The 16334-nt window shown below is 40.5% G+C and overlaps 2 protein-coding genes across 3 annotated transcripts in view; both read right to left on the bottom strand.

The window, feature by feature from the left end:
* Positions 1 to 1200, bottom strand: part of ANTXR1 (ANTXR cell adhesion molecule 1) — a 110340-nt gene extending 109140 nt beyond the window's left edge. For both annotated transcript variants that reach the window (XM_049831188.1, XM_049831189.1), the window contains exon 1: positions 722 to 1200. In XM_049831188.1, the coding sequence (XP_049687145.1) occupies positions 722 to 873 (152 nt within the window). In that variant the 5' untranslated portion in view covers positions 874 to 1200. The remainder of the gene's footprint in view (positions 1 to 721) is intronic.
* Positions 1201 to 8578: 7378 nt separating this feature from the next.
* On the bottom strand, positions 8579 to 15618 carry GKN1 (gastrokine 1). The gene is made up of 6 exons (XM_049831593.1): positions 15556 to 15618; positions 12811 to 12868; positions 12307 to 12428; positions 11990 to 12100; positions 9865 to 10004; positions 8579 to 8654 (listed from the first exon to the last, which is right to left on the bottom strand). The coding sequence occupies exons 1-6, from the start codon at positions 15616 to 15618 to the stop codon at positions 8579 to 8581; spliced, it is 570 nt and encodes a 189-aa protein (XP_049687550.1).
* Positions 15619 to 16334: the final 716 nt, after the last annotated feature.

Below are 16334 nucleotides of genomic sequence, written 5' to 3'. Positions count from 1 at the left end.
GACACTATCACAATTAGTGATAAAAAAAGTGAGGTAGAAGTTATCTTCAGTATAAACAGTTAAGCAGTCAAAATATGCATTTGATTAGCAGGAAACAAAGAAAATGTGACTCAGCGTAAGGAAAATAAAGCTCTCTTTAAATAAGGCATTCTAGCTGTTTTCCATCACAACGGCCAAAATCGGACCCTTTCAAAGAGAGCAGCCGCCTCTCAGAGCCTGGTCTTTACCTGCAAGTTGCTGCTCTAGGACGTTCAGAGCTAAGGAGCAAGCAGTACCTCCAGGCAGGCGAGCATTTCCTCCACGTTTTCAGCTACAGAATTAATGCCTGCAATAATAACTCTCCAGCCCCTGCTTTCGTGAGTGCCTCAACCTTCATGGCTCATAGGGAAACTAGAGGTGACCAGGGTGCTGCCCTCCTCCCAACCACTCTTTTAAGAAACTACAGGGTCAAGTACACAATAAAGCTTCTATATCAGCCACAGCAAAATTTATAACAATTTAATTTACAGAGCACAATGGTATTATATAGTAGACCTACCAAAAAAGTTACCACAACAAAAATAAAGCTAGAGTAGTAAGGAGTTTCTCAGGTCCCTTTGGGACACAGTGACTTCTACAAAACCAAAATCCAAAGAAAACCTCCTCGGTATCAGTATCTGCCATTCCAGTTCATGCCTAGAGAAAGATTTGTTTGAAAAAGAACAGAGTAGAATTGACTTACTTGTCTAGAATGAAATACAAATCAAATCCTCCGTAACAGGCAGGACCACCATTCTCTCTCTTTCCACCTTGTCCATCACAGGCTAGCATAAAAGTTACTAGGAAGAGACATTTGAAGCCAAATCTCAAGATGCGTTGCTTTGCAATGGCCATTATATCCAGAGATGAGGAGAAAAAGAAATCTCTTCTTCCAAGGCTCCTTTATTTCATAGGTTTCTCCACAAAAGCCATTCAATGCCCTTTAAATATATATATGTGTATTTTATTCCTTAAAACTCCACTTGCAACAGTTGTCCTCAGGAATTGCAAGACTTTCCCCCTTGTTTCCCTTGCACTTCTGTTGCTTGGTTTCAGATTTCAAGATGCACAATACTGTATTTCACTTTTTTTTTTTTAAAGGGACTTGACCCTCAGTCTCACTTGCAGCTCTCTGAAAGCAGCACCATTGTTTTGCAAGAGAAGGAGCAGCCTCCTAACAAATCTTGCTTTGTCACAGACTTCAGAAAACACAGGGAGGGTTTGAGGTCCGTCCATCCCCCTCTCCCCCCCCCCCCAATTATTATTGTTATTATTAAGGATGGTAAGTTTTATTTTCCCTTAGCAAAAAAGGCTCAGAGAATGCCACCTTGTGGCCAAAACTCAAGCTGACTGGAGTCTCTAGTTTCAAGCATCTCATTCATGCATCGAGCACACAGCGCACACATACCACAGCAGCTTTAGCTACGAACATAGAAGCTGTTTGCTTACAGCAGTCACACAGTACTGTGCAAAGACATCTTTGTTTCCCACGTAGGCAACATCTGAGTTTAAAGACCTTTAAAGACCTGGGGTAGCTTCACAAAAGTTAAAGTGACAAGCCACACCAAGTTTCATCCCTTGTGTTTTCTCAGCCCTGAGAAATATCAAGCAATATCTGTGCCTGTGAAACAGGCTTCCCCCTCTTACCATCCTTAGCAAACTCATTTCAGCCACTAGAGCCTAAACCCTCCCTCTTCCAAGAAAACTTGCTGGAAAATGTAACTTCAGCTACACTTGCATTTTCTGTCTCCTTCCCCAAACAGCACCACAAGCTCCAAAACCTAAGCAAGACAACTCAAAAGCAAGAGCATTCCCCAATCAGAGCAGCTCCCCTACCAACAAAAGCTAAACTAAAGATCCCAGGAATAGGAGCTCCTAGCCTTCCCTCTCAAATCCACTCAGGCTACAGCAACACACCTATTCTCCCAGTACTAACTGCTGGTTAGTAGAGCAGCTTCAGGTGTGGCATCAAGTGCAGGGAGACCAAGTCAGGTTTCTGACAGGAGATGCAAGTGCACTTGAGTCAGGCTTTCAAGCTGTTCTTCATCGCTTAAAGAGTTAAATTTGTGTTTAAAAAATTCTTACCAAAAGCAAACAATCTGAGGAAAGACCAAGAAATGTAGCAGGATAGGTTTCAAGGGAAAATGACAAACATGATAACAGACTTGTGACCAAAGTGAAAACACCTGGATTACAAATTAGTCAGGCACCTTGCTGTATTGATGATTAAAACTTTGGCAGTGTTCTGCCTCCCACACCTGGCTATGCTCAGCAAATACACCAGCTCCATCACCCCTAATGTGGATAATACAGAGACATGGGCAAATGGTACCTCCTTGGTCCTGCTGTCAAATCCTGATCAGACCTGAAAGTGGAGATCCCTTGGAAGTCAAAGCTTCTCTAGGGCTGGACAGGAGCAGAACCAGGTGTTTTGTCGGTGGATATTTTGGGCTTCCATACCTAAACTCAAGGGGAGTTGGGAGTGCGGGTATGAGTCTTGTCATTTACCTCTCAGTCTGAAAGGAGAGTAGTAACACAGCTCATTACCAAATAGGCAAAAGATCTATATCAGGCTTTCTACAAGGAACAGAAATAAAGCACAATGTCAGAAACATATATGAGAGCTTTTTGCTGAGTAGCTGTGGTGCTGCCTAAACTGAGGGTTAGCACCTGCACTAGGCTTGGGCAGGCAAAATGTGAGGGCAGGTGCTCCTTTCTGTGTAGTTGTGGAAAAGAGGTGGAGCTGCCACCTGCCGATTTGCATATCTGAGTGATGTGATTGCTTACATCTTGTGACAGGAGGCTGCTGGGAGATATTATAAAGTGTAGAGCTGTGGCTCCTGTAGTCAGCATAGATGTGTTCGGTAAGCAGGTAGTATTTGGGGATTTTAAAGTTTCATATGGATGCTCTGGAACAAATCTGTTTATAGTTATGAAGCTTGAATTGCACAAACCAAGAGGTTATGTGTAGAGAGTTTTGTGTGTGCCTTTGAAGATTATAGTGTCCTGGGGAAGGGAATGAGACTAGTCCATGGATATTTTTTTTGGTATTTTAAAAGAAAATGAGCTGAATGGAGGATGTAAAAATAGGAAGGGTAGGAAAAAAGCTTTCTCTCTAGGGACTGATGTGCTGTTTTTGAGAAATTTTGGAAAAGCACTTAGGGCCAGGTTGTGATCTGAGGCACAGCTAAGGCTCCTGCCACAGCTGGATAAAGTGTCTTCTTGTCACTAGCTTATGACCTGTGTCTGCCTAAAGATTAAAAGCAGACTAATAGTCTCTTTCATTTGTTTCTGACTGGCCCCGAGATGAATAAATATATAGAGATTAAAAAGAAAACAAAACAAACAAACCAAAAAAACACCACCAAAAAAACCCCTGTACCTCAGGAAAATAACTTTGTCCTGAAGCTAGCAGGGGGAATGGAGGAGGAGATCAGATTCTCTGTGTAGCTGTGGATTCAGGCTGACAGAAGGCCTAGGAAATCTTGGGGAAAAGCCAAGGAATGAGGCATCAGATGAAGCTTAGAGTACTCTGAGATGGAGGGAGCTGCTGACAAAATGAAATATCATTCTTTGTGCTGTAACTCTGATTTTCTTCAGGGCTAGTCCTCTTCATATGCTTAAGAATGCGTCTTTTTGTTTATGATCTGGTAATAGCACCATCAACACTCTAAAAAAAGCAGCTCTATAATGGGAAGCTCGTGTGAGACACAGGAGAGGGCGTTGGAATTTGTCTGTCCCTCCCTCACTAAAAATGCTAGAAACAAAAACATTATGAAGATTATAGCTTTTGTGTGAAATACCTAACAGTTCTTGGAGAGACTGGGTGTGTTGTATTTTTTTGTGTGAAAGAGACAAGAAATAAGGTGTTTTGATTGCACAGCAGTTCAATGGTTAACTAAGCTCCTGCTGATGCCCCCGGTGTGTGAACAGAATTTGCATATGTAAATGATGGGGGAAGTGGTATCAGCAGGTTTTCTTATCTACTCCCTTATATGTATCTGTGGGCCGCCTTCTGAAACCTGCAGCTTGGAAGAAGCCAGTTCTGTCAGATTGCGGTAACAGTGGTGTTGCTGATAGGTGAGACCTAGCACATGACAGCATCATGTGGGTTTTGTGAGCACTCACTTGGCTGTCTTTGGGGCTGGTTCCCTTTGGCTCACAAATGTCTGGCCCGTATGGTGGATAATGGTTTCCGTCAAGATCTCAAAATCATGTTCCCTAGTTTTCATGGTACTTCAGGAAGCTGTTACAGCACTGCATGGATAATCAAGATATAACAAATTGCCTATGCTGACCAATGTTATTACCACAAACATATTATCACTGTACAGGAATTATTTCCTTGTCGTCAATGTAGACATGTATTTAAATTCACTGGCCTTATCTTTAAATGGTGTCATTCAGCACGGCTCTGTTAGTATCAGCAGAGCTACCGTGTCTTACGTGGTGTAGGATAACAGGCTTCCGCGGGTATGACTTGTGCGCCTTTACGTTTCAACTGTACCACATATAACTCAAGGCTGACGCCTAGTGGCCAAGAAGGCCTTTTTCTTCCCTGGATAGCTTTAATTTTTCAAGGGAACAGTAACTCCCTTTTTTGTCTCTTGCTTTTATCTGACTTTGCCCTGCTTTGATTTTTATTTGCCTCTGCTGCAACATGTAAGGCTGCACTGCATTATTTTTCTGGTGATTAGAGTTCGTTCCACTAGCTTTTTTAACAAGGGCTGCTAACTCTGCATATGTACGTAACCTCTTCCTGAAGGAGACTATTACGCCAAATACAGAGATGAAAATATATGGTTTGTAATGTATTAAATAAAATAGGAGACAATAGGGTGTAGGGAGTAATTCTGCCATAATCTCAGAAGGCCGTGCCATTGCTTTCCAAGTCTTTTTTTTTTTTAATTCCTGCCTAAACCTGCCTAGGAGCAGGGGGTGCAGTCAAGCTATTGTCCCCTTTGGTTAGTGCTGTAGGAAATAAGGTTATGCCATAAGGCTATGCACTTCTCAACAGCTTCCCTATTCTACTCAGTGTTGCATGTATATTGCTTTTGTTTGCCTTTAACCATTTCCAAGCACATTGCCAGGGCCAGAGCATCCTTGCAGCACCCCTATGAGTGTTTGGGGTTTTTGTTTTGTTTACATTTGCTTACAGCTGGACAAAATTCAGCCTGTTCTACTCAAAGGGGCATTTATCATTAGTGGTATCTTTCTCTCTGATGGCATTTAGACAAAGATGATCAGCGTGGTTCCCTCTGATCCTGAGTTTGGAGCAAATGTTGAGGAAATCATTAGGGGCTTCCAGTTTTCAGCACTTCTGAAAATGGGATGGCTGAATTTGATCTCGCTTCTTAAATTAAAGCACTTGGTGAAAAGTATTTTCTAAGAATTTGAGCTTAAAACTCTGAATGCTCTAATGACCAAGTCCAAACCACAGCCTGGGTGTCTGGATTCTCAGTCCCCTGTGACTCACAAGAACGCAAACCCAGTATTCTCCTTAGGAGTCTGTTCAATTTGATTAGATATTTAAACAGCAGTAATTAACCCCTTGGAGAAATCAAGGACTGAACACAAATAGGGTCTTAAGCAACTAAGTCTAAGGTAACAATGATTATCTAGAAACATGCATCTAACTTAGAGCAAGTGAATATGCAAACAGCACTGATGAAGTGCTGTTTGTTTAAATGAGTATTAAGGTCTTCTGTGGTTTGGTTTCCACTGGTTTTAAGGCAAAAGGATAAGCACAGATGCCCAGCAGGAGGGAGCAGAGCTGCGCAGAATGAAAGATTCATATTTACTGACTACATTTCACATAATCTGATGGGATTTAAAAATAAATCCTACCGCACTGTTGGATTTCCAGTGTCTGACTCATCCTTTTCAAAGTGCTGTAAACATGGAGAATGTGACCATTTATCTATGAGGCAAGTCCTTGTATCTTAACTGATCCTGTTCTTCCTTGAAGACTTGCTTTGGAAGAGGTTAATTATACTGACATGTGCTCCAAACTGGAGTTCAGACTGGAGTGAAAAATGGAACAATTTTCCCTCTTCAGCCTGTGCTGTGTTAAATCATCCTTCTCCTAATCATGCTTAGAGATTTCCTTTGACCGAGCATTGTCTACTGTCTTTAGTACCACACCTATCAGTGCATGCTTTAGATTTTATGGGACAAAATGCAGCCGAGTACATGCAGGGTGCAACTGTGGATTTTTAAAATCCCAAATTATTGCATAGCAGAGCCTGGGAGATGGCTTTGTGGACATCTGCTCTTGGCTGTTAAATGTCAGCTGCTGGACTACAGTAATCTCCTGCAGTGCTGGAGGATGGTATGGCTGGAAGATTTGTAGTGAGGTTGTTCTTGCTGTATTTGTTCTTCAGAACTCTCATCCCAGCAGTGTGAAACAAGTGTCTACATATGTTGTGGGGGTGTTCTGGCAGGCCCAGACTCTGGGCTGGGGTAGCAAGACATAGAACAGCTCCACTTGATAACAAGCAATAAAATTTCTGTTGGAGCATCAGGCTTATTTGAGGGCTTGTCTTAACTCTGTTTCTTCAGGTTGCTTGTACTCCAGTTTTGCATTAAGCATCACAGGTGTATTTTGGCTGCTGCTGAGGAGTTTCTTTGGTTTGTTAGGTGGCTGAAGTTTCCTTTTCTTTCACTTGTGTATGTTTGGCATTAAAACACACATATTGGTACTAAAAAGCTTCTTTCCAGTCCTTACTGGAAAGTGACTTAAATAGAGAAATGCCAATAAGAAGGTAAAGTAGGGCATGCCAAGAGTTGAAAGATTTTGTTAGGATACTGTATAATGACTAAAAGTAAGTGAAAATCCCTCCTAAAACTTTGATTCTTGCCTCCTCCTGTCATACTTATCCTCAGCCTGAGCAAAATGAGAACTGATGGTTGTGTGAGGGAATTAAAAGAATGTGTCTAATACCAAAAAGGAAGGAGAATAGCAGCAACAAACTACTGCCTGTCTCTCTCCTCTGCTGGGACTGACGTGTGCTAATCCAGACAATTCAGATGCTTTTGTGTGAGATGTGCCTAAGTGAACTCTATATCCTTTCAAACTGCTACAGAATAAAGACTCTGGGGATCAGTGAGAGGGTCATAGAAACTGAGGGATGTTGTATGGCTGGTATTCTTCTTAAATACAGACTTGTAGTCAGCTGGATGACCCAGGGCATCCTGCTAGTTTTGTTAGAACAGAGGAAATGATCTTGATTTTTAAAGTTGTGAGCAATAGGGACCTTGCCTTACTGAAGCTTTAGTGTTTAATGGCCCTACTCTTTTTTAAAAAATTGTACTTTAATTCCCCTCTGAACTTCTCTACTTCCAAATATTTAGGATGGGCTTCTTACTCTATAAGGTTTTGAGTTTTTTCTGTGACAGTGGCTTGACCATATAAGAGATTTGAGTTCAGGTGTCCACTGCAGGACTGGGGAGGGGAAAATTGTTGTTAGGTGACAACAGTCCAAGATAAATGCATACTTCTAGTCCCTGCCTTTTTTTTAAAAAAAAAAAAAAAAAAATGTTAACTTTGTAACAGCAAGCTTTGTGCTGGGTCAAAGTAGATAGGGGATTGTTTGTCTTAGGCTAGACCTGACAAATCTGGCATAAACACTTTGTCAAATGCCCTTGTTAATTCAGCAGAAACATTACTGTATTCCTAGGTTGATTCATGTCAAATTTATGCTACTGGAAGATGGGACATACAGAGAATCTGGGACTAGCTACCAGAAAAGTGCAAAGGCTCTTTCTACATGTCCCTGGCAGCATAAATGGAATAAATCTTTCATCTCCCATTACAGTGCCATTGCAGCATTAAGGAAAACTAAACCTGGGGTTTTTGCATCTTCAAGGCTAAATTAGAGGAGTTTGGGAGGAGACAGCTGGGAATGTTGCACTGTCCTATGTGGAGCAATAATTGTTTATATTGTGCATGCATCTTTGAAGCAAAGCTTCATCCACCTGAGTGATCAATGTGATGCCTCTAGCCAGTCCTCACTATGCACTGGAAGAAATGGACTATTTTAGGAACAGAACTACTTTTAATCCTACAAATTAGATTCCTCTTCCCCTAAAAAAAGCAATTATGTTGCATTCTCCTTTCTACCTTTCATGCCACATGAATCAAGATTTTCAGTGTGAGGCATCTTTCCCTGAAAAGGGAAATTAAGATCTTAATTCTGTATGGCTTATTTGTAATATACATACTCTGATGCTTGCCCACCTTCATGGGTGTGCCTTATGTTAAGAGCAGGCTTTTAAAAGAGCATTCAAAGGGATCAAAAGGAGTAGCAGAGAAGCCATCAAAAGAATTTTCTGGATGCATTCATAGATGATAAAGGATATAGTAATGAGAAACTAGCCAGAGTTAATCCATGCTAAAGGCCTTTAATTGAAAGATATGGTCACCAATTGATCTGTTTCAGTATCTGAACCATCAAGAACAAAACTCTCAAAAGAGGTGATGCCAGGGAAGAACATCATTGGGGTTGCTTCGTGCAGCAGCTATAGAGCATCCGTACTTGGTTCAAGAAAGATAAGATTTTCATGCTGTGGTATTGCCACGACAGTAGTTAAGGCCCAAAAGATGCAGGACATCAAGTCTAATGCATGATCCTTGACTGTATGTATGTTGGGATTCTTTAAAAACAAGAAAAGAAAAAAAAAAATACCATGAGGTAATACCTACATTGGTGTTAAGTGATCTGTGCATTCATTGGCAGTCCTTAATATCTGGCACATAGCACTTGCATTTTTAATCAAATTGAGCCATCTCAAGCACCAAAGCAATTATCAAAGCAAGCAGTGAGTAGGTGGAAATGCTGCTATGACAGAATGCAACAGCCTGTGCCTGATCTGTAGACCACCTTTCTCACAACAGGGTTTGCAGACAATCAGCTTGCAGTAAGGCTCAGAGTACATTGCTGGTGCTTCAGGATTAACTCTGTTCCTTTATATATATTTAAAAAGCATTTCTTTTTTTCCCCACAATACAAGAAATTCTATTGCAAGTGATCAAAATATGATTATGGTACCCACAGCAAGACAGTTTATTTATACTAGTCTCCATAGCAATAGCTGGCATACTACAACAGTGTATTCTTATTGCTCTGACTGAGCAATGTTTTGAATAACTGCTGCAATAGAAATATTTTGCATGTACAAGTGAAAGATTCTTTTGTAGTCACCAAACACAACTGGATCTTTAACTCGGAAAGGAATGATCATAAAGACATGCTATTTAATATTCTTTTGGTTTTCCAGTTCAGATGGGCACTATTATACTCTATACTGTTAGTGTATATATACATTTATGCTAGTGCTAGTTAATAGGCGCTGTCAGGCTTTGACATTATCAAAGAATCCTGCGAAATGTGGGTTATTAAACTCCTAGGTAATGTGATCATTCCACCTCTGAAAACCCTACAGGGGATGAAACAACTTGGCTTAGTATTGTGAAACACTAAGTGTTGTTTGGGATTCCTCAGTAAACTTACCACCAATCTCTGACCTGAAGGAGAGTGGTTCCCGGGACTACCCTTTTTCTTTTCCTTGGCATTACAGATGAGGCCAATCCGCAAAATTTTGGGCCAAAACTTAAGCCACCTTAAACTTCACTAAAAGGAGTAGTAAGGGTTTGTATCAGATCATTTATGGAGGTTGTGACTCAACACTGTTCCAATCCTGATCTGCGGAGGTACTGAACCCTTTCTGCAGCTTCTGAGGTTCTTGATTTGTGTCCATCTCTAGTTGGAACAGCAGCATTTGTGTATTATTCCCCAAGGAAAAAAAAAGTCTGGTTAGGTACAGACATAATTCGTTTGCTTGCACTCACCATGAACTTCATAAGCCACATAGGTTCTGAGTCCGTTACACATAGCAAAGATGTCTGGTCCGTAAGACATGAGATCACGGACAGGTGTCCTGATGACGAACGTGATCTCCTTTGCAGGTCGTCTCTGTTTCATTTGCTAAACATCAAATAACATCATTCAGCAAAATCAGTGCTTTGATCCATTAACGCTATGCATATTCCTATTTCTGGAATGATGCCTCAGTGCTTGGTGTTTTACTTAAAACTGTATTTAGTACAGTCTTTTAATCCACTCTGTGACTGTGGGACCATTAGCAAGTGTTGAAAACAGCTCCTATGGCAGATCTTTCTAAGGGAGTTACGGTGGAGGGAGGCTGAAGAGAACTGGAAACACAAACAGCTGAACAAGAAGAGTAGTGCAGTCAGTATTTTAGCACAGACCTCCTACAAAAGTATTTTCTCAGTCACTAACCTCTCACCCTAGATGTGCTCAGGTTGCAACTTGGAAGCATGGAAGGAGAAGTCTATTCTTTCAGCCTTCTGAAATGGGGAACCAAAGATGGCAGCAGCAATGCTTGGCAGATACATTTACACTAAAATTATTTGCTAGTAGTGCGTATGACCTCTTTGAGAATGCTGAGTGTTTTAGTGGCACAGCTTTTTTCTGAACTGCTCCAGAGTGCTTTGTCTCAAGTGAATTTCAAATATATTTTCCTACTTGAGTGCTTCTGTTGTCTGGACAAAGTGTCTGGATGCCTGTATTTTCTCTTATGACCTAGGCTTCCTGCTGGTTTGGATCTCATTATTCAGCTACAGCCACAGGATTCCTGTTCTGGCTTGTACTATTAATATGGAGGAAAAGCTGTTGAACATAGAGATACTCTCTTACACCCTAAAGGAAAATGGAGATCTGAACAATAGCATCTGCAAAGCAATGTTCCAAAATGAAAAATGCAATTTTGTACTGAAATGACTCAGAACTATTTTTAGATATTGCCATCCAAAAATAATTAATGCCATTGAAGGTTTCCTGACATAAACTGTTTCTTAGCAACCTGCAGACCTAAATTTCCTCAGAGGAAACTTAGCTGGGGAGGAAGTGGGGGGGAATGATGCATCTAATCTTTTTCTTTTGAAAAACCATCCCTATGGCAAATTCCCAAGCCACGTTACTTTTCAGAAAACAAAAATCCTGCCACTTGTGAAAAATCTCATCCTCCCAAGAAAGAAAGAGCACAGTTAAGAAACAGTTTGATGAACTTCAGGGTAAACACACACTTAGCAGGGATGACTGGCATTGACATAGGCTTTCAAATTCATGATGGAATTTTATCAGAGAGTTCCTGAAAGCCCACTCCAGTGTGCTTCCTTCTTGCTGGTAAGGAGTTGAGATAAGCTTCAGGAGGCAGAGAGATGCACCTTAGTACAAGCAAGCCTAGAACTAGCTAGAGGTGAATGTTTTTGCTCAAGCCTGTACTTGCATAACTCTCCCCTTTTTCTTCCCCGCCATGCCTGCTTGCCCTTTAAAGACAGGATTTTTCTAAGGACTCAGTTCTCAGACTTCAAGGGAAGCCAGTGTCTACAAAAGGTTAGTAAGCTGAATGCTGAGATAATTTTTAAAATGTCTGTGCTAATTCTGTGGGCTGAACTCATGCTAATATGGTGCTTAGTTCTTTTGAAAAAGTTTTGAAAGCTTGAAAACTTATTTAAACTTTTTTCCTCATTACTGGATTATTTGCTTTTCCTCAACTAGAGCTGCCTTAAAAAAATGATTATTTTTTTTAACCTGCAAAGAATGTGAGGTTATGAAGAGTACCATGCCAAAAATCTAAAATCTCTAAACACTATTAAAAGTCAATCCAAATAGTCTTTTAAAACATTATAAAAATAATCGAAGTGATCTACAACACTAAAAAAAATATGAAAACCCTCCACTGCAAGCATCTGAAACACGTTATTCTAACTTTTCAAAGGTTTCAAATTATATTAATATAAAGTGTCATTGAAATTGATACAACTTGATAATCAAAGGTCTGATCTAAATGTTGGTTTAAAAGCTTCTGAAAGCAGCACTGTCTCTGACATCGGTCTACTTTGCATTACTGTACAACTTTACAAGTAACTACTCCTTTTTAATCTTACCCTGCTCTCTTCAGCCAGTGCAGGAAGTGCATCAAAGCTAGGCATCTCCTTTATCTTCATTATGGAAACGAAGCAAACTTTCTCTGGCAGCACTCTGGTTGCAATAAAGCCCTATAAAATACCAGGAATTCTGTTTTTCATTCATTAAGATTGGAATAAAGTCTATATTTTAAAGGTAATAATTGCAGATAGCTTTTGCCCCAACACTTGGCCTAAAAATGTTAAGAATAAAGAAACAAGTCCTGTATTTCAGTCAGCTTTGTAACAGCTTCATCTGCTTGTACATTTTCTGAAAAAGCATGTTCCTTGCCACTTACTGTATCATAGTGCCAAATGGTTTTCCATGACCCATGGCTGCTCTTTCTCTCGATAGTTGCCACGTGCCATTCCTTATTGATGGTCAGAATTTGGAAGTCTCCACCAATGATTGCTTGCTGGCCTGTTTGCATATCATGAAACTAGAAAACAAAATTAAACAACACTTTTAGACTTTCAAGCTGGTTATCTCCCCAAAGCTTTAGAAAAATCACTGCTATAATAGAATAAATGCTGGCCCACAGGGAGTGCCTGTAGTGACCACAGTATTTTCAAAATTACAAAGAATTAAGGCTGTAGCATTCTGGAGCAGCTGTAAGAATTCTTTTAGTAGATTCAATGAATAATTTCTGTATGTTATAACTGTCATCTGGTGCTTTTAGAGTTTTATGTGTGAAAGAAGTTTTAGAATCTTTTCCTCCAAAGGGATGGGGAAAGAAGCAAGGAAAACTCCAAGAAGGGAATATAGAAACAGCAGCAATATATGTGTAACTTGGTCACTATACTCACGGAAGTAGCAAGGGCTGGAGTCAACAAGAGTCCAAGAAGGAGGGAAGTCACAATCTGAAATGAAAAACAAAAACAAAAGTGTAACTGCAGGTCTGGCTGACAAATCTGGTCATGGGAATCCTAGTGCCTTTTTCCTCATCTTGTGTTTAAGTGTACTCATTGGATCCTTTTTTGCTTTCATACTGGAATTACAAGAATCACCTAAATGGAGTCATCCTTCCTTTACCCTAGAATAATGCAAATTAGACACATAGTAGGTTGCTTTTTAAGGAGCTGAATCTGAAGGTGCTTCTGAGACCTGTATAGTCATATACAGATATTTTACAAGGATGAGGAGAAGGAATTTAAATTTCTTCTGCTCAGGTATTACAAGAAAGTAGTTGATCCATTAGAACACATTGCTCCAGTTTTGCAAAAGCATTGACAAAAATGGACACAGACTATGCTTCCTGTAGGTTGAATGATGTGTAGTTAAACCTGTAAAAAAATCCATACCTCTTCATCTGATTAGGTTAATAGTGTCTGAGTTCCTCACTCTGGAAGAGAAGAATCTCCCCAGAGAATACCTCTTTGCTATAGACAGGCATACGCACTTCTAAGAGATAAAGGCAATGGTTTTGAATCTAAGTTTTAGTTTATAAGGAGGAAAAAAAAGCATGCAGACTCACAATAAATTTCATCTTGACTGCAGAGCTGATGCCAGTGCAGGTAGAATGAATGATGTGAACTGTCCACCTTATATATGTTTTCAGAATTAGGTGTGGAATGATTGAGTGTTGAAATAAAATTATTTTGTAATTTGTATACCTGTCTGCATATCACTGAAAATTACTTCCTGCTGCAAATTTTGACCTGCCAAGAGTCCGATAATTATCAGATAAGAATCCATGTGCAGTGAAAAATTAAATATGTTTTATAGTAACTTTCTGACATGTACCAATTACTCTTGAAAATTCACATTGAACTTAAGACCAGAGATAGCCTAAGGTTGGGGGTTTTTTTGGTGGTGGTGGGTTTTTTGGGTTTTGGTTGGTTTTTGGGGTTTTATTTTTTCCCCAAAAAAGCCTTGCAGTAGACAAAAGTAAGAGCCTTTGTACCTTCCAAAATGTACTGTATGTTACCATGTAACCATGGGGTCCACCAAAACAAATAGCCCCAATAGAACATTGCCACTGAAAATTGTTTTACAATAGGCAGTTCAAACTGAAATATTACGTATATGTGCAAGTCTGTTGATGTTTCTGTTATTTTAGGTTGGAACAATAATTTTTTTTCACCTTGCCTCAGTTTATTTTCTGTGGTGATGCAAGTACTTATTGAATGAGGGGATCATTCAGTTAGGGAGGTTTCTGAATACTTGGCTTTTGTGTCAAGCTGCTCAGTTTCATTTTGTGTGCAACCTGAGTCTGTGGCAGGGAATCACTGTAAAGATTGCAAAATTACTTTTCAACTGGAATCCAGCATGTTACTTTAAAAAGCGGGGCTTTTAATATATAAAAATAACTTCTATCCAGTGCTGCAAGTGCAATATTAAACTAAATTCTGGTCTCAGTTTCACCGAGTCCAGCCTGCAAGTCCAAAGTGACGCTTTTGATACATACCGTTACACCAAATGGTGGTTATATTATTGGTTCTTTACGAGCAGCAGCGCTTGTCTGGCTTTGTGTGAAAAAACGTAGGTTTGCTCGCGGGCTCTGGGGGCAGACCCCACTCACCATCGCCCGCTTGTGGCGCCGCCGGGGAGAGGAGGAGAAAAAAACCACCACACACCCCCCCACCCCCAAAAAAAAAACCCAAAACCCACACACACACAAAAACCCCGAAGAGAAACATGGAGAAAACTCCTTTCGCAGCCCGACAGAATTCAGAATTAACCCTTTGCTGAAGGAACAAAAGAGCTTACTTTTGCTGAGGTGCGGGAGAACCGAGGCGGAGGGCAGAAGGGCAGAGCTGAGGCGGCGTCGGGCGGGAGAGCTCTGAGGCGCCGGTGGGCGCGTGACAGTGAGCAGAATAACGGTCGGGAAAAAAGGCGGGAAAACCCTGCTGAGGCGGTGGCGGCGAGGGCCGGGGCTGCTGTGCCTCAGCGACCTTCGGAGGAAGGAGCTCTGGCACATTTATGCTATTCCAGCTTTATTAATTTACAGTTGTTGGAAGTATTTCTTCCTGAAAGACTGGTGTTAGACCTGCTGTCAGTGTCTCGAATGAGAACATCTATTTTTGTGTGTAAAAAAAAAAAAAAAAAATCCCTCACAAATTGGGTACTCTCAGCATCTTGAATTTGTCTTAAAATACATGAAGGTATTCAAATATATTTATTAGATTATATTATAGGGTTTTAATTATACTTAAGTCACTCTTTTGAACTTTTTTCTGTCAATACAGTTTTTCAGGTGTGTTTGTAAATGTAAATGCAGTTGAATCTTTATATTCTACCTGCTGTGGAATAAGAGAAAAACAGAGCAGTAGGACTTAAGATAAAATCCTGTCACTTTGTAATGCTGATGTGACATACTGATGGGTTGCCCTCAGAATTTAAATTACAATTTCACTTAAATTAGGGAAGGTGAAGATCTAGTATTTTACAGACAGCCCAAGTTACTGAAGTGATTGTTGTAGATCATGGAAATTGTATCTAGTGATAAAGCTCAGGCCTCATCCTTGTTGAGAAAGATGTTTCCTTGTAAGGTAAGCAAATCCAACTTTCTGCACTGTTAAGAATATCTATGTATCTCTGTGCTTACATGCACATTTTGAGAGTCACTGTGTTGATGACTCTTCAGGTTCACCGGAGTCCTTGCTGTCATGTCTCTAGCTAGTAGTCTCTTTTTGAGTCTTGTTCTCTTCCCTATCAGTCTAAACCTGAATCAACTTAAATTTGAATAATGCACTTTGTGAAATGTAATGACATCCCAATTAGAGCAAGAAACCTGCCAGAATGTAATATTGTCATTAAATTCCTTGAGTGTGGGAAAAGCAAATACTTTGCTTCATTGGTTCAGTAGTAGTTCTGTGTTTTCTGTAAAGTTTGAAATGTTACTGAGGGACACATGGTTCATTTAAGCTTTTTGTGGAATAGAAAAAGCTTGTACATGTATTAAGCATCACAATGTGCAATATTGTAGAAAAAACAGGAATCTCTGTGCATGAAGTTAAAGTCATTTTGTGAGAAGCTGGACGTTGCCGCAAATGCGTTGTGCCCTCTTGTTGAAGTTTTGGCCTTAAACAAGATGGTATTGGAACAGGCACCGTCCCTTGACGGAAGCATCCATGCCCTGGTATTCCCTGCCAAGGGGACTACGGACTCTCTGATTTGAGCCCGGCAGAGGGTATCCCTATTTCCCTGCAAGGCTGCTACCCTATTTGCATGCAGGGCTGTGACAGCTGGGGCTGTATGATGTTGTGGTGCACCTTAGACCCTGCTCAGGTGAGATCCCTGCTACCTCGGGGGACTTTCTCTGTTAGAGTCTGGCCCATAGCCTTCAAGGGCTCGAAGGCCCCCAGAAAGACATTTCCTGGTGAC

The sequence above is a fragment of the Accipiter gentilis genome, chromosome 28 (genome assembly GCF_929443795.1).
Source record: "Accipiter gentilis chromosome 28, bAccGen1.1, whole genome shotgun sequence".
Lineage (NCBI taxonomy): Eukaryota > Metazoa > Chordata > Aves > Accipitriformes > Accipitridae > Astur > Astur gentilis.
Note: the sequence above shows the minus strand (reverse complement) of the source record. Positions and strands in the feature narration are given on the sequence as shown.